The sequence below is a fragment of the Microtus pennsylvanicus genome, chromosome 13, assembly GCF_037038515.1.
Source record: "Microtus pennsylvanicus isolate mMicPen1 chromosome 13, mMicPen1.hap1, whole genome shotgun sequence".
Taxonomy (NCBI): Eukaryota; Metazoa; Chordata; class Mammalia; order Rodentia; family Cricetidae; genus Microtus; species Microtus pennsylvanicus.
Window position 1 is genome coordinate 58,946,781 of NC_134591.1, and position 18,508 is coordinate 58,965,288.

At 46.7% G+C, this 18,508-nt stretch overlaps 1 protein-coding gene across 3 annotated transcripts in view; it reads left to right on the plus strand.

The window, feature by feature from the left end:
• Zmym6 (zinc finger MYM-type containing 6) overlaps positions 1 to 3,583 on the plus strand; it is a 44,254-nt gene extending 40,671 nt beyond the window's left edge. Inside the window, exon 15 of one of the 3 annotated variants that reach the window (XM_075944864.1) lies at positions 178 to 2,122. In XM_075944864.1, coding sequence (XP_075800979.1) covers positions 178 to 2,006 — 1,829 coding nt within the window. In that variant the 3' untranslated portion in view covers positions 2,007 to 2,122. Of the gene's footprint in view, positions 1 to 177 lie in introns of all 3 variants that reach the window. The other 2 variants (XM_075944863.1, XM_075944866.1) reach the window with 2 other exon arrangements.
• Positions 3,584 to 18,508: the final 14,925 nt, after the last annotated feature.

Below are 18,508 nucleotides of genomic sequence, written 5' to 3' on the forward strand. Positions count from 1 at the left end.
ATATGTAGTATGTTGTTTTATATTGATGCTAAGGATTGGATCCAGGGTGACATCTCAGATAAAGTGCTACCACTGAACTGTTCTCTAATCCCTAAAGTTAATGTTAATCCATCTTGCTAATGGAATTTTGTTCAGGTTTTCATAACACAAGTGTTCATATTTAAATATTTCCTTCAGATTTACCTCTGCCAAATGGGGAAAACGAAGAACCTGATTCTCCACTTGCAAAGAAGAAAAGAGTGGACTTTATCCAGACTTGTGATGCAGAATATATAAAATCTGGTTTTATTATCTGTTCTGAATCAAAGGAAAGTCCACCAAGAGCACAGTGTGTCATTTGTGGAGAGATCTTACCTCAAGAAAGTGTGATGTCAGTCAGTCTCTCTAACCATTTGAAGGAAAAACATTCTGAGTTAGAGAACAAGCCAGGAGACTTTTTTGAGGAAAAATCACTTGAAATCGAATGTCAAAACAGTCCTTTAAAACAGTGTTTACTAGTTGAAGAGTCGCTTGTGAAAACTTCTTATTTAATTGCTTTCCAAATTGCTGCCAGGAAGAAGCCGTTCTCCATCGCTGAAGAATTAATTAAACCGTATTTAGTAGAAATGTGTTCAGAAGTTTTGGGTTCAAGTGCTGGAGACAAAATGAAAACCATCCCTCTTTCCAATAACACAATTGGATGCAGGATCAACAAGCTGTCTGCAGACATTGAAGACCAGCTGGTTCAGAAGGTCAGAGAATCCCAGTGGTTTGCCCTTCAGATAGATGAGTCAGCGGAGACCTCAGATGGCACCCTTCTCCTCTGCTATGTTCGCTTCATCGATTATGCATGTGGGGATATGAAAGAAGAATTGTTATTTTGTACTGAAATGTCTTCTCCGAGCACAGATCTTGAAGTGTTTGAGCTAATAGATAAATATATTGATAGTAGATCTCTGAGTTGGACCCATTGTGTTGGTTTCTGTACTGATGGGGCCACAAGCATGACTGATAGATGTTCTCGTTTAAAGTCAAAAATTCAAGAAGTTACCAAGAATGCAGTGACATTCACACACTGTTTCATTCACCGCGAACACTTAGCAACAGAAAAGCTATCTCCATGCTTACATGAAATCCTTTTGCAGTCAGCACAAATTTTAAGCTTTGTAAAGAACGGTGCCTCAGATTCACAAATGTTGACGACTCTGTGTGAAGAGATGGGATCGGAGCATGTGAACTTACCGCTTAATGCTGAAGTTCGTTGGCTGTCGAAAGGGAGAATTTTAACAAGATTATTTGAATTGAGACATGAAATTGAAATACTTTTAAATCAAAGGCATTCAGATTTGGCCAGATATTTTCAAGACAAGGAATGGGTTGCAAAGCTAGCCTATTTAGCAGATATGTTTTCACTTATAAATAAGTTAAATTCTGCTCTCCAAGGGACCGTGGCTACTCTTTTCAATTTGTATAACAAAGTCGACATATTTAAGAAAAAGCTAAAAATGTGGGTGGAGCGCACACGAGAGAATGATTATGACATGTTCCCTTTGTTTTCTGAGTTCTTGGACTCCTCAGACGTGAGTGGGAGAAGCATCACTGGCATTATTGTTGAGCACTTAGAAGGACTTGCTCAGGTTTTCCATGACTGCTACCCCCCACAAGAGGACTTACGTTTGGGAAATCTGTGGCTCGTTGATCCTTTTGCCAGTCACCAGAATAACAACCTCACTGACTCTGAAGAAGAAAAATTAGTGGCATTATCTTTGGATACGAGTCTACAGTCAGCTTATAAATCAATGTCTGTAACTCAGTTTTGGGTAAGCGCAAAGACAAGCTACCCAGAACTCCATGAAAAGGCAGTGAAACTCTTGCTGCCCTTTTCCACCGTCTGTCTATGCGATGCCACCTTTTCAGCCTTGACTGCATCAAAACAAAGGAACCTGCTGGGTTTTGGTTCTGCCCTAAGACTTGCAGTCACGTCATTAGTTCCAAGGATTGAAAAGTTGGTAAAGGAAAAAGAGTAGTAGCCATATTGCTTATCGTCAGAGTCTTTAATTTTGTGTTAAATTTTGTATAAGTATCCTAAAATACATTTGCTAATGTATTTGTATTTTCAATGATTAAATGTTTTAATAATTTTTCCTTTGTTGTAGAGGGATTTAAGAGTTATGGAACTTAAGCATAATTATGTATAATTTTAATAACACAAGGGAGAAAATTTAGCCTTTATATTGGTGATTGCTCTTGGGGTTTCAAAGGAAACGTCTTGCTTAGGGAGTTCTCCAAAAGACCAGGCCAACCTGCTTGTCCCAATACATCAGTTAGAGGTAAGCTTTGGTGAAGGCCAGAGAAGGACTGGGTTAGCGGAGCCAGGTTGAGGAGAACGGGTTGACTCAGTGATCCCACTTCAGCCCTTTGTTTGGTTTTTTGTTTTGAGACAGGGTCTTTCTACATAGCCTTGGCTGTCTCGGAATTCATTATGTAGACCCACTGCCCCTCCCCATCTCCCCATGCCTCCCTCCCCCAGTGCTGGGATTAAAGGTGTTGGACTCCTTAGTCCTGAAGGGGCTGACAGGGACCTTGAGCTCTCCTAGAAAAGGGAAACAGTCGAGGGGTGGGGTGTGCCTGACAGTGGATCTTGGTGCGGCTAGTAATCTGATTGGAGACGTTCCCAATGTCATCACTTGGGAGGAGCAGTCTGGCTTCTCTAGGGTACAGCCTCACCGTAATGGCAGTTGCCCTCATTTAAGCCTTGCCAAGCTCCCTGTTGCTTGGAGCTAGTTTTGGTCCTCTACTGTACATTATGTTTATGGGTCAGTTCTGGGTTTCCTAGAGTTCAAGGTAATTACAGGAGAAAGTGACCCGGGAAGAAAGTGGCCAATCAGAGCTCGGGGGGATAAAACAGACTTAAGTTAGGGCAGCCACCAGTGCTCACTCCCCTTTATGACCAAGTGCACAGGAACCGAAGGCCCATGTCCTAGTATCATGGCACAGTTTGACTGTTCGGTTTGCTTTTAAAAGATGTGAGAAGTTTTAGGCAGCCAAGCCAGCAGCCCTCAGAAAGTTACAGATGGGTGGAAAGCAGATCCAGCAGGAAGTAGAAGCAGCAGCAGCTTTGGGGGCTCCTCTTGGACCTCTAGACCAGGACTTGGAATTTTTTTGTGGGGAGTTGGGGGAGATGAGGCTTTGCAATGTAGTTGTTACTGGCCTATTCTTGCTGTGTAGTAAGTCCATGCTGGCAGTGAACTCTGGGCAGTTCTCAAGCTTCATCCTCATTCTGTAATCCTATTGGGATTACAGGTGTGCGCCATCACGCTTGGCTGTAGCCGACGTTCATAAAAGGTCAGATAGTAGGTATTGTGTGGCTCATCCACAGTGTACAAACGTACTGTTGGCCAACATTCCTTTATCTGTGCACACTGAGATGTTATTTTTATGTAATTTCCAAATGTGAAAATTCCTTGAATATTGTTTAGTCATTTTAAGATTATTATTAATAGTATTAATCTTTTCCTTTTTGGTGTGTGTTAGAACCAAATACTCGACACCTGGCCAAACGTGGCCCTTTGTTTGCCGATCTGGATAAATACCTGAAATCTTCAAACATCTTTCACTTTTTTACTTCAATTGAGCCATGGGAGAGGCAGATGTTTTAGGCATAGGTGAACAAGAACTTGTAGTTACTGGTTACTGCTTCATTGAGCATTAATTGTTTGGTTTAGTGGTGTGCTAGTATCTTTCTCAAGGCCAGTGTGCAACTCTTTACAGGGGAGGAAGGAAGCCCAGAGGCCAGAGGCGCACAAGGCTGGGTGGTGTCAGATTCCTCTGGCTCAGGGTGGCCCCAAGGCCAGGTCGGGCAGATCAGAACCGGACTGCTAGCTCGGGCTTACGGGCTTACTGACTTGTTCTCTTCTCCAGGTGGGAGGGGGTGGGACTTAAACTTCTGGCCCAGCATGCTGTCCCCAGGCTGATTTAGAGCTGCAGAGATGGTGGGACCAAGGGGTCCAGGAGGATGAAGTGGGAGGGTGACTGAGCATGCCTCCCCATCCCACATCACCCAGTGTTCTAATTTGAGGGAGGCTAGTGAGGCAGAATTTTTTTTTCTTTGTTTTCGAGATGGTCTCCTTACTGGGAACTCACTATAAACCATGCTGGCCTCAAACTTGCGGAGGTCCACCTGCCTCTGCCTCCCAAGTGCTGGGATTTATGGCTTGTACCACTGTAGAAATCTCCTTTTATAAGCTTAGAAACTAGTCCTGATGGTAAAATGTAATTTGCCGAAAGTTAACATACCTAGTCAAACAAGGCCCAAAGTAGGCCTAACCTAGACCCCACAGGGTCCTAGGAAATCTGGGATGGAATCCTAGAAATCACTTGGCTAGTTCCTTATCCTGAGAAAGTCCACCGATACTGCCAGGCTCTGTGGAAGACCTATGCTACCTACTCCCAAGCTTGCACACTCTTCCCTCCCCCAACCTAAGGTGGTGGGTTTTGAGGGGCAGATATGGTAAGAACCAGACAGTTTAAACACTCTGCAAGTGTCTTACCTGAGGCGCTTGGGCCACATACTCCAGGATAGCTGTCAGATGTAGCCCAACACAAAATTGTAAATTTAAAATACGTGGTTTAGTAAAAATTTCATTTATGGGGTTCTGGAGCAACTATGTAGATGACATTGTGTCATGTTGTCAGAAGATTAGATGCCCTGGAGAGCAGAGTAGAAGAGGCCTAGCTGCTGTCGGACCATAGGAAGCAGTCCGGGAAAGATCTGGGTAAGATGGATTACGTTAGACCCCTCCTCTGTATCTGCCTCAGTGGGACCAGGACCTGCATAGGAGTTTGGAAGTGGAAATTAGCTTCTTTCCATCCCACCTCTAAATGTTCAGTGTTAAGAGAAACCAGGCCTGGCACAAAGACTTAGTCTTTCCCAGTTTCTGGCCCTAGATGGGAAGGCCAAGCCCTGTTCCCTTTCCTGGGATCTGAGGCTGGGTTGTCATCTGTGGAGAGGTCTGGTGAGGAGAGAAAGCCGTCTCTAAACTTGCGACTCTTTTCACTTGTGGACTGTCTGCTCCTGATTCAAAGGTCAGTCCCATGGGGGGGCCCCTTCTTCACCTGACTCAACCTGATTCTTTGTCCTGCTTCCTGGAAGGGGTGGGGGGGTATTTTTAATGGGAGGGCCTGGGCTGGAACCCCTGAGCTCTTGGATCTTCTGGGTGTTCATCCTTTCTGTTCTAGGGGCTGTCTTCACTTTGGTGGTCCTGGAAGAGTCGCTGAGGACCTACATTTCAGCCGTTGTCTGTCTGGGGCCCCTGCTGCTGCTGATACCTGCCAGGTCTTAGCTCGGACTAAGACGGTGGTCAGATGCCCCAGACGTCTGAGCAAGAAGATCCCTGGTGCTGTCGGGAAGCCTGGCAATTGAGTCTTCATGCCATGCGTTTACCACAGCAGGAACAGACATGGCACACTGTTAGGCCTGTAGTCATTCAGTGTAGAAGAGATACCTTGTTTAGGTCCCAGTCTCCCCTCATACCTATGCTGCCCTGTTTTAAGGAGTATATTAATATTCTTCATGTCATGTGAAAAACGTGAAATAAGCAGAAAAAAGCTGAAACCCCTCCAAATTCTAATACCCCATAAATAGCCATTTCATTTGGTGTAACTTTACCTGTTGACTTTTTCTGTGATTGTAAACAGATTAATTTTTCTTTAATGAAAATGAGACAGGATAGCCTACCCTATTGTCTGCTGTTAAGATCCAGTGTTCTGCCAGGCAGTGGTGGTGCATGTGTTTAATCTCAGTGCTTGGGAGGCAGAGGCGGGTAAATCTCTGTGAGTTCGAGGCCAACCTGGTCTACACAGTGAGTGCCTGGATAGCCAGGGCTATACAGAGAAATTCTGTCTGGAAAAACCAGAAATAAAAGAAAAGATCCAGTGTTCTTTAACATTCCTTTGTATTTGTATCAGGTTAGTGGCAGTGCATGGAACTGAGGATGAAAAGGTGGCTGAGGTGCTAAGAGCACCTGTTGCTTTTGCAAAGGACCAGGGTTCAGTTCCCAGCACCCACATGGCTGCTCACAACTATCCTAACTCTAGTTTCAGAGGATCTGACACCTGGCTTTCTGGAGCACCAGCCATGCACATGGCACATACATCTGTATATATGTGCATACACACACACATGAAAGTAAAACATGCACATAAAATAAAAATATTTTGTAAGGATGTGTTCTACTTATTCCACTTCCTCCTGTCCATGAAGACTATCTAGGTTGTCCCCCCATTTTTATTGTAAAGCTCACTTCCACATATTTCCTTTCCCAAGAAGTAAAGGTGCTGTCTCCAAAAGCTTTCACATCTAAAGCATCCTTGAAAATTTGCAAGTTGGTGCTGTAGAGTGTCAGTGTCTGATTTCTGCCTGTGCTCATCTCAGTCCCGAGAGATTTCTTGCCGTTTCTCTATTTTACACTTGCAGAGCTGACTGGCACTTGCTGAATGGTGGGGTGTGGCTCTTAGTCCAGTGTCCTTAACACCTGAATGGAGGGTAGGGGACAGCTAGCTCCCAGTGATGCTGAATGACTCAGCAGTGTCTAAATGGGGGGGGGGGTAGTGAGGAAGAGAGGGAGGGGGCAAACATGCATGGAAACAATGTTAGGTCACCTAGTGTCATGTCCCCAGACCTTTGCCTGAGTCCACTGGAGTCCTTTCAGGAAGTGATGTGTCTTCCCTGAGGGAAGACCATGAGGGACAGAATTTATATTTTACAGTTCTAAGTGTGAACTCTTAGCATCACTTGTGATGGGCAAACACAGTGCTCCTGAGCCTGACCCCTAATAGTTCCGAGGCTAGGTCTCACTGTGGTGCTAGGCTGGCCTTGAACTTTGTTATCTTAAACAAGACTTTCACTTGAATCCTCCTGCCTCAGCCTTTCCAGTAGCTGGGATTACAGACCTGTAGCAGGGCCAGCTGGAGTTATCTGTGCATATGTTTTGGCTACCTGCCTATAAGATGCTTTGGGAAGCTTAGCTTTAGGGAGCACACACAGGTGAAAGTTGTATTAGTCCTTTTCATACTCAGTGCTGAATGGGCAGTTCCTGCTGTGCCCTCTCCTGCATGAATCCCAGGTGAGCTCATAATTCTTAGTTGGATCTTCTTGTGTCTAAAGGCGCTCACAGTGATACACTCCACTTACAGCAAGGATAGAGAACTAGATCATTGGATAGTTTGTTGTGTGGTATTTCGTTTGTGTTCTGACAAAGCTTGCCTGGAGATCAGAGGGCAGAGCTAGCCACTAGTTAATCATAGAAACTGAGCAGTGGTGGCATGTGTCTTTAATCCCAGCATTTGGAGGTGGCGACAAGATCTTGACCTCCTGGACTGAGGACAGAGACAGGTAGTAAACAACTGACGGCCACTCCCGGTTCTTTGATCTTCCGATTTCCCCCCAATATCTGACTCCTGGTTTTTCTTGATAAGACTAATTAGATCACACGTCAGTAGCTGGTATTATTTGTAATAACCAGAACCTGGAAACAACCTAGATGCCCCTCAACTGAAGAATGGATAAAAAACGTGGTACATTTACACAATGGATTGCTACACTGTGGTTAAAAAAATAAATGACATTCTGAAATCTGCAGGCAAATGGATGGATCTAGAAAAAGCCATATTGAGCGAGGTAACCCAGTCCACCCAGAAAGACAAATATAATATGTACTCACTCAAAATGGCTTCCAGACAAAGCAAAGAAAAGCCAACCCATAGTCCACAACCCCAGACAGCCTAGACAACAAAGACGACCTTAAGAGAGACATACATGGATCTACATAGGAAAGAGAAAAAGACAAGATCTGAGTACGTTATGAGCATGTGGGTCATAGGAGAGGGTAGAGGGGGAGGAAAGGAGGGAAGCTTAGAAAAATATATAGTGCAATAAAAAAACATGTATGGGGGCTGGTGAGATGGTTCTGGATAAGGGTGATTGCCACCAAGCCTGATGACCTGAGTTTTACCCAGGACCTACATAGTGGAAGGAGAGTGCCAGCTTTGGAAGCTTGTCCTCTGACCCCCACATGCTCTGTAGTGTACACAGTCTTTCATAGTCTTTCCTTCCTGCCCTCTCTCAAAGAGGTGCAGAGATGTTGTAGGTTCCATGTTGGTTATTTGGTCTGCTTAATGAAAACATCAAAGACCAACATCCTTTCAGCTCTCAATATGCTGGCTACTGTCTTCTGAGTCGCCAGATAGCTGCAGTTGCTCCAGGTGGCACATTTGTACATAATATCCAAATGTGAAGAGAATGGAAAGCTCTCTTGGAAAACCCTTGTATCTAATTGGCCAGAATGAAGTTATATTTCCATCTATACACCAGTCATTGATAAGGAGAATGGAATTCCAAGAATGGACTAAAATTCACCCATATTCATCACCAAGAAAGGAGGGATTAATAGCGCATGTGTGTTTTCCTGTTTATTGACAGAATACAGAAAATGGCAGAAAATGCAGCCTGGTGCATAGTAAGTGTTCATCAAATGCTATTATTAAATCTCTATTTGTTTTACCAATGAGAATACGGGTCTGGAAAGACTGTGTGCCTATGTGTCAGAATTGAGACTAGAACTAAGTTCTGATTGATTGCAGAACTCATGTTTTTTTCAATGCTTCAGATGCCAAGATGAAAATTTACAGGCACAAGACCTGGGATGACCTACCCAGCGTGATTGACCATTCCTTGCTTTCCAGAATTGGCAGCATGCATGAGCATTTTAGAGCCCATGAAAGTAGAGCCAGGAGCTCCTGGGACCCCAGCCTCATACAGTGCCTGCCCCTTCCAGGATGCCATTCCCAGCCAGGACATCAAGTGAAACCTCGTGCAGCTGGCGTTGAGGGTGCTTGTTTACCAAGGCAGATTAGTAATTATGAACTCCAAAGCATGGCTGTGGGGTTGGCCCAGCACCTGTGGGAGAGGCAGGGCGCTGGAAGAATGGATAAGCCACCTGGTTTAGAGAGGCCATTTGATTGACAGCAGCAGAAGCATCTTGAACCCCAGCAGTGCCTTGAGGAGCCCAAGGAGCCAAGCTTCAGGAAGCCATAGCAGAAGTCTTAAGACAGCTCAGCACAGCTTCCAGCTCTTTGACCTCCCCTTGTTCCCAGAAGATACTCCCATGTCCTGGGGTCCTGGCAGTGCCCCCACAAATCCAGCATGCAGCTATTACATGTGAGTCCTTGCCAGGCTAGCTATTGGGCCCATTCTTCATGTCACATTCCAGGACTGGCTTAGGAGAGTCTAGGATATGTGAGTGACGGATGGTATTTGGCTCAGCTTCAACCTCTTAAAGCCAGGATTCCAGAGCAAGCTGTAGCAACCAAAAGAGCAAGAGAAAGGGATGATGCGGTGGCATGATAACCAGAAGAGACTGAGTTTGGGAGCTAAGAGTATATGTAAGTGTCAGAAACAGCAAGAGGACATTGGCTTATGTGCACACCCCTTTGGGAGAGGGTGAGACTTCACCTAGATATTTTTGCGTTGTATTTGGATTGCTCATGTGGGCGTGTGCATTCTTCTGTGCATTGCCTCGAAGGGACAGAGGCTAAGGTATGAAGTCTCAACCCAGTTCAGCCACAAGACTCCGAGTTTTACTTGTTCTTGCATCAAACATCCCCATGGGGGTAGTTATACCTCCATTTTACAGCAGCATGGAGGCACAGTGAGGCTGAGCAATTACTCCAGGGCCTCATGGCAAATGTGTGTGATTCCCAGGCCTGTGCCCTTCTTGCTTCTTATCCAAAGTGCTGAGTCTGACAGGGCTTCCTTGGAGGTCTGAAGACTGAGGCCTTTTCAGCCTTACCAAAGGAGCTATAGGTAATTCTAGAGTATCCCAAGGAGAAGATCCCCACCAAAGCAGGCCAAGGCCGTTGCAATAGGCCTGCCCGGAGTCCCTCCAGCACAGTTCTTCTCCCATCTCTGCCTTTCCCCCTTTGTCACTGATCTGAGAAGGGCTGAGAGGCTCTGTATCACAGAGTGGACTTCCGTCACACAGCTGTGCCCCACATGTCTGACCTGTAGTCTACCTGTGAGGTGCCTCCATCCTCCCGGTCAGCCACCAAGCCTGGAAATCGCCATGTTCTCTGGGACTCTCATTCCCCACAGCTTGTCACCAAGAACTCTGAAACCCACCCTCTCCTCCATGTCCCCAGCAGCAGGTACCCTCTCTCACGGACTGCCTTGCCTCCAGAGTACGTTCCTTAAAAGGACAGAGGGAGAGGGGGCTGAAGTGGGAGGGGAGATGAGAGAGGAAGGCTTTTGGTGACAGGTCTCCTGTGAGCTCTGTTCCTCGGTTTGGGGGATGTGGGTGTTGGCGGCTGCCCGTGGGATGAACTGGCTCTCACGGGCAGTGGTCCTCCATGACTCATCAGCCTGCACTGCTTCTGCTCCACGGCGGATGTCCTGCACATGCTCAGCCTGCCCATGGTCAGTCTCCAGCTTCGTGGTGCTACTGGTGGGAGACCTGAGCCACCTCCAGCTCCTCAGCCTCCTAGCTGAGAAAGCCCTGGCCTACCTGCTTCACCTTACTGCCTTTACCTTGGTAGGATTCAGGGTGGAAGGACCTAGATTCCAATTCCTCGTTTTTGTTTGTTTTGTCTTATTTTATTTTAGTTTTTGGAGACTTTCTACACAGCCCTGGTTGTCCTGGAACTCACTATGTAGGGCAGGCTGATTTTGAACTCACAGAGATCCATCTGCCTCTGCCTTCCAAATGCTGGAGTTAAATATAGGTGTGCACCACCACTCCCTGCCTAAATGTCAATTCTTAAGTGACCCTGACTATCAGTGTAGTTGTGTGCCTGTGAATATTGGACACAAGCGAGATGAAAGCCTAGGTGCGGTGGTGAAAGCACTAGGGCGGCAGAGGCAGGAGAATTGCTGAGAATTCAAGAACAGTTTGGGGCTGGGCGATGGTGGCGCACGCCTTTAATCCCAGCACTCAGGAGGCAGAGGCAGGCGGATCTCTGTGAGTTCGAGACCAGCCTGGTCTACAGAGCTAGTTCCAGGACAGGAACCAAAGCCACAGAGAAACCCTGTCTCGGGAAAAAAAAAAAGAACAGTTTGGGCTACAGAGTTCCGGGTCAGTCTACATTAACATGAATGTGAGGGCCATTGAGATGGCTCAATAAGTGAAAGTACTTGCTGCCAGCCGTGGAGTCTCAGGACAAACCTTCCTGGTGGGATGAGAGAACCGGCTTTCTCAAGCTGGCCTCTGAATGCCACAAGAGGGCTGTGGTATGTCTCACACACACACACTGGATACATGGAAAGCTTCAAGAACCCAACAAGACCTAAAAGCAGAACTTCAAGGGATGGATGGAACATTCTTTGAGTCCTGCATGGTCCCTGGGGTTGACCAGCTTGGAGATGTAAGTTGTATACCAGTTGTCTTGGATACCTCTTGGGATAAAACCCCAAACCCTTGATGTGACATACAAGGCCCTGCTTGATCTGGCTCCTGCTTCCCTAGTGATCTGTTTACCCCCTCTTCCTGGCTGCGTTTTGTTTCGTGTCTTAGTCTCTGGAACATTCCACATTCCTATCCTTCTAGTACTTTTTTGTACCTGAGTTAATATGAAATAATCTGTCACCTTCACTAAATCTCCCCATCCTTGCTTCCTGAGAATTAACTCCTAAAGGGAAACCTTTCCTGACTCCCACCATGCAGGCACAGGCACACCCACACAAACCAGATCCGGTTTGATTGCCTCGTTATTATTCTTTCTCAAAACTAATTAAGTCATTAACTGGGCAATAGATTTGTTTTTTTATTTACATCAATCCATAAGAAATTTCCAGTTTTGGGGCTGGAGAGATGGCTCAGAGGTTGAGAGCACTGACTGTTCTTCCAGAGGTCCCAAGTTCAAGTCCCAGCACACACATGGTGGCTCACAACCATCTGTAATGAGACATGGTGCTCTCTTCTGGCCTGCAGGCACACATGCAGATGGAATACTGCATACATAATAAATAAATAAATATCTTTAAAAAATTGCCAGTTTTGTGGGCTCCCGAACGTTGGATATGACTATTGTATTTTCATTTAATTCAGCCTAATAGATGCCGTGTTTGTCTTGCTTGGCACATTATTTCCTGTGCTTGATACTGTGTCTTGCACACAGGAAGACTCAGTTTCAGGTAAGTGAATGAAATCTGGATAACATTCATTCTGAAACTGAAGGACTCAGATATCCTGGTGTCCAGTCACTCCTCGAGCATTCTGGGGTTCTACAAGCTTGCCTTTCCCTGGTGCATTCCTGACTCAGAGTGGGGGTCACCTGCATCTCTGCCATCACCTCCATTGTCCCAAGACTCTTGTGCCAAGACGTGGTGGTTATCAAGCTCCAGCCTTCCCTTAGGCTGACGGCACACAGCTTCAGCTGATCTGAGCCTTTCTCATGGTGCACGTCCTGCCGGTGGCTCTGCCTATAATGCTCTCTTTCCGTCTGTGCTTGGACAGCTGAGCCATCTGCTCTAAGTGGGGAGCAAACCACTCTCTGCTCTTCGCCATGTGCTGGAAGTCCCGCAGCAGAAGTGTTTCAGTCCCAAGCAGTTCCAGCTTAGCAGGCGAGAGCCGCAAGCCCGGGTTGCCAGTCTATCACTCAACGCCTCCCGACTGGCCCTTTCACTGAGTTTGCCTTCTAGTGATAAATTCAGTGAATTCCTCCTTCCCTTTTTTGATATATTAACCTCTCATTGCTCCCTTATTCCTTCTTTAACTTGTTTCTTTATGTTTTAAAAGTAACACATGTGCATGCGAGTAAACTCAGAGCCACAGAGAAAAATGTAAGCTGCAGAGCGAAGGTCCCGCTGTGGTTTATGTGTGCGCATGCATCATTCCAGATGTTTGCCATTCTAATCAAATGTACAGGATCAGGTTTTATCAGAAAGCTGCAAATGGGAGAGTACCACAAGGCACTCCTGTAATTTGCCTTCAATTTAGCTCGGGCAGCTCCCCATATCTACACATGCAGAGCTCTTTTTGTTTCACGTCATCCATATTTTACTCAATTGGCCCCCATAGGTGGACATTTGTGTCCATTATTTTACTTTATAAACAATGCTGCGTGAACGTCCTTGCTCACGAACCTCTGCGTATTTGTAAATGTATAGAACGAAGTCCTGGCAGTGAAATTGCTGTGTCACAGGGTGTCTGTGTGCAATTTAATTGTTTAATGGCATCACTATACTGCCTCCAGAAAACACAGTCACAGCCCCAGTATGTGACAGTATGTAACAGCCACTGTGTTGCCACACCCTCACTAGCGCCAGTGACGTCACCTGCCTTCCTCAATCTCTGCTTTCATCGGCGCTGTGCCAACTTGCTGTTGCTGGGGCTGGAGAGAGAACTGAAGGCTGGAGAGCACGCTTGCCTAGGATGCACAGGGGCCTGGGTTCCATCCCTGGGGCAGCAAACAAAACAGAAAGAAATAGACAACAAGCTCAGGTAGTGGAGATAATTAACTTAGAAAGAGAAAGCACTGAACGTGCGCTTTTAGAAACTTTGTCTCATGACTGATTTGGCCTCCTTGCACTTCAGACTGTGGTTAGGCAGCTTATCACGGAGGAGGAGCATATGGCAGAGTAAAACCAATCGACTCATGGCCAGGAAGTCAAACAGAAACAGAAAGACAGACATCAGGGACTCATATTCCCTTTCAAGGGCCCACTGCCAATAACCTAAAGACCTTCCTTCAGACCCCATCTTAAAGATGTCATCATCTTCTGTGTGAGTCAGCTTCCCTTTACCACATCAAAATGCTTGAGTGGCTCAGCTTACAAATGGAAAGGTTTATTTTGGCTAACAGTTTGGAGATTTTGGTCCATGGTTTGGTGGGCCTGTTGCTTGGGGGTCTATGGTGGCTCAGCATGTAGTGATGTGGGTCTGTGGACAGCATGTAGTGATGTGGGTCTGTGGACAGCATGTAGTGATGTGGGTCTGTGGACAGCATGTAGTGATGTGGGTCTGTGGACAGCATGTAGTGATGTGGGTCTGTGGACAGCATGTAGTGATGTGGGTCTGTGGACAGCATGTAGTGATGTGGGTCTGTGGACAGCATGTAGTGATGCGGGTCTGTGGACAGCATGTAGTGATGTGGGTCTGTGAACAGCATGTAGTGATGGGCAGGTCTGTGGCCAGAAAAGCATGACTGGGAAAAACCTTTCCCCTATGAGAGAAGATTGAGAGGAACCCCAGGATATTCTTTGAAGGGATCCCCAATATCATAACTCTTACTTGGTCCCACCTCTGCTGGCCATCTCATACAATGCGGGCCCATCTGCCTAGGGCTAGTGCTGCCTATAATGGACTAGGCCCTCCTACACCAGTTAACAATCAACAAAATGCCCCAAAGACGAGTGCCTACAGGCCAATCTGATGTTGGCAATTCCTTAACTGAGGTTCCTTCTTCCTAGGTTTGTTGAGTTAACCACCAAAATTAGCCATTGCTGGGGTCTTGGAGGGACAGTTCAGGTCCAAACTGTATCTGTACCTCATTCTATTTCACAGATCTGAATATGTCTTCCTCCCAGCTTTGAACAGAGTTAACTGTTTTTATGTTTCTTTTCTTGAGGATGTCTCAGTCCCTTTGATGTGCATCTGGAACCTGGTGAAGCAGGCGTGGGAAGAGGAAAACGCTCACCTGTGCCCCTCACATCAGCCAGTGCTTAGCCCATCTCACTTGTTGGGAGAATGAGATGATAGCCGGAAGCACACCACTCAACCCTTCCTTGGGAATCAAGCTGCTCATCCCAGCATCTCAGCCCAAGGCCAAGAGACAGCTGAGGCTCCCCACCACCCTGAATTCATTTACTCATGTCCCGATGAATCGCTCAGCCCCACAGGCCACGCAAGGCTGGGTCTTTGAGAAATGACCTGGCATCCACACCAGGGCCAGCTGAATCTCCTGAGGCTGAATTCAATTCTGTCCGAATAAAAAATGATTCCCGTTGGCCTCATCCATCCCTGTGGTCTTGTACTATCATGCTTTTGATGTAACATTTCCTCCAGCAATGTAGTCAGTTTCCATTGGGAAATGTCCAGCTTAGTCTTCTGGGTCTGACCCAGGGAGGAAAAAGAACTTGAGAGTCAATTGCCTCTGGGAGGTCAGATCCGGTGGAAAGAAATCCTCTGGCTAGAATTACAGTGTGTGTGGAGCCCCTCCTCCCTCCAGGTCTGCTCAGGGAAGAAGGGATGGGATGAGCGGTAAGAGCCTGAGAGAGAATGGCAGACCGTGGACCACGGTGCACTACAGTGCTTTGAGACTTAGCCCTCAGACTTTTTCTAAACTTTCGCAAATTTGATCCAAGACCCTTCTTCAGTTCAAGGAGAAGAATTTGGAGTCAAAGTTGCTGTTTGATTTGAGGCTGAACACCCCTTTCTCAGAATTCATGGAGAACTCACCTACCCACGTCTTTAGTAGCTGTCAGTCAGATCTTTTGAATTCCTGGCTCATTTGAAGATCCAGGAATGTTCAATCCCTGCCTTCGCCTATCCAGACAGCACTCCCCTGTAGGAGTGGACGTGGTGTGGATAAACTGCTCATAGGACCATAGCATAGAGAATGTTAGGAACCAAGGAAACCTGGAACAAATGGCTGAGGTGCCTATTAATGTATCCAAGTGGAGCTGGGTGTGGTGGCACAGGCCCTTAATCCCAGCACTCAGGAGGTGGAGGCAGGCAGATCTCTGAGTTTGAGCCCAGCCTTGTCTACAGCGTGAGTTCCAGGACATCCGGGACTACACAGAGAAACTCTATCCAAAAAAACAAACAAGCAACAACAACAACAATAACAACAACAAGAAGAATACCAGAACAAACACTTCAAGGCAGACGTTGGCTCCCAGGCTCCTCAGCATTGCAAGTACCTGTCACAGAGTCCTGACTTCTCTTGGCACTCCTCACACACACCCTACTCCTTGCTTCCCACGCTAAACCTCTCCAGTCCCCGAGCTTTGCTTCCTTCCCTCTAGCTTCCGAGTCTCATATATCTAAGCCATTTTGGCCATCCGATCTTTTGGTTCCTCTCTTGGTTCTTCTCCTCTCCTGGTCCTTTCTCGTGTCCCTCTCCTCTTCCTCTCTTGCTCCCCCTTCCCCCTGTGGTCTGGTCTATTCTAAGGGCTTTGTTCGGTCTGGAATCTTCCAGAGCCGCAGGCTATTGTCTCTCTCACATCTACAACACAAACCTTCTCAATCATCCCACAGAGCAGTCGCGTCCTCATTTCCATTCAGAGAGAATGAGGCTCCCCCTGCTTCCTGAGCTGCTCTCTCCTTCAGCTCAGCCAGCGGCTAAGTGCCTGAACCCAGCCCAACACTATTCTTTCTTTAAATTAAAAAAAAAAGTTATGTCTGGGTATGATGTGTGCGAGCAGGTACACACATCATAGCACGCATGTGGAGGTAAAGCAAGCGCTTTTCCCACCGAGCCAACTGGCCAGTCCCCAACACTACTCTTGTCCTTTGCCATACCCTGCTACACATGATCCCTTGGGCCTGTCTGCCAGCACGGCATCCTCGGTGACCCTGCCTGCCCCTGCTAAAGGCTCCCCTTTTTAGTTCAGGTCCCACTTACTGCTCTGGCCTCTGTAGAGACCTGCTGGGTCTTCTCCCTCTCTCATTAGTCCCCAAGGCTCGCCCCTTGCAGCTTGTTCTGTTTCCTTCTATTTTTCTCGAGACAAAGTCTATTATGTAGCTCTGGCTGTCCTGGCACATTACCATGTAGGTCAGGCTGGCCTTGAGCCCAGGGAGATCTACTTGCTTCTACCTCCTGAGTGCTAGGATTAAAGGTGTGCGTTCCAGTATGCTGCCGCTGGTTGACACCTGCCTCCTTCTTTTCTGGCCTGAGAAGTGGGATGTCTCTGAATCCTGTAGACCTGTAGCTATTAACCCTGAGGCCACCTCGGTGGACCATATCCCAGCTCCAGGGGCTATGACCTCCTATCCAGGACACTCATTCCTAGCACTCGTCCTATAGCTTGCTGTCCCATGGCATGTGTGTCAATCACCTAGTCCTAACAGGAGACCCTCGTTAAACCATGCTTCCTAGTGCCAGTTCCTAGCAGCTCCTGGGTCTGGAATGCTGCTCTCAGGTGAGTCCCGAGTGCTCATGGGGCCCTTGGCAAGAGAGTACAAAATGGAGGTTCACACGCTAGTGTGTAAGCACCTAAAAGCGATAAACTAAGCTTACACATTGTTAGTTAAATTGCGTTCCCTAGCCGGACGGTGGTGGCGCACGCCTTTAATCCCAGCACTCGGGAGGCAGAGGCAGGCGGATCTCTGTGAGTTCGAGACCAGCCTGGTCTACAAGAGCTAGTTCCAGGACAGGCTCCAAAACCACAGAGAAACCCTGTCTCGAAAAACCAAAAAAAAAAAAAAAAAAAAAAAAAAAAATTGCGTTCCCTATCCCTGCCTTGACAAATACACCTTAGTAATGACAAAATAGAAAAACACGGGTAAAGCTGTGTTTTTCAGGCTGAAAGTCAGCAAATTATCGGAGATGACTGAATTCAATTTTACATGTTGGGTTTAAGCATTGTATGTGGGTCATATGTGATAGATTATTATCATAGAAAGCATAACATTTTAATTTCATTTTGTAATTCACCATCATTCATAATGTGAGGTTTTTTCAACCATCCCTTCAAGCCACATTTATATTCATACAAAATGCCTCCAGATCATTCTTTTAAATTTCAGCAATGAACTATTTTATATATATATATCAGCAAATGACAGTTAACTACTAAATTGTTCAAATCTCTCTTTAATCAAGACTATACCTCACTCTGTAGTCTCCATAGAAATCAGTTTGAGGGCTGGGGATGTCCTTTAGTGGGTGGGGTGTGTGAAGCCACAGCTTCCATCCTGGGTACACACCAACTAAGCTTGGTGTGTCTGCATTTTCCTGCGATCCCAGCACTGGAGTGGTGGAAGCAGGAGGACCAGGAATTTAAAGTCATTATTGGCTGGATTGTGAATTTCAGGTCAGTCGATATGAGACCATGTCTTTAAAAGGAAAAAGCAAGAAATTAGTATGTGATTATCTGATGACCTGTGTGTCTGTGATGACCTGTGGGTCTGTGATGTCCCGTGGGTCTGTGATGACCCGTGTGTCTGTGATGACCCCTGGGTCTGTAATGACCCGTGGGTCTGTGATGACCCGTTTGTCTATGATGACCCCTGGGTCTGTGATGTCCTGTGGGTCTGTGATGACCCGTGGGTCTGTGATGACTGTGGGTAATGACCCGTGGGTCTGTGATGACCCGTGTGTCTGTGATGACCCCTGGGTCTGTAATGACCCGTGGGTCTGTGATGACCCATTTGTCTATGATGACCCCTGGGTCTGTGATGTCCTGGGGGTCTGTGATGACCCCTGGGTCTGTGATGACCCGTGGGTCTGTGATGACCTGTGGGTTTGTTGTTTTCACTTTTTCAGGTCTTACTATACAATCCTGCCTGACATGGAACTCACAGAGATCTTCCTG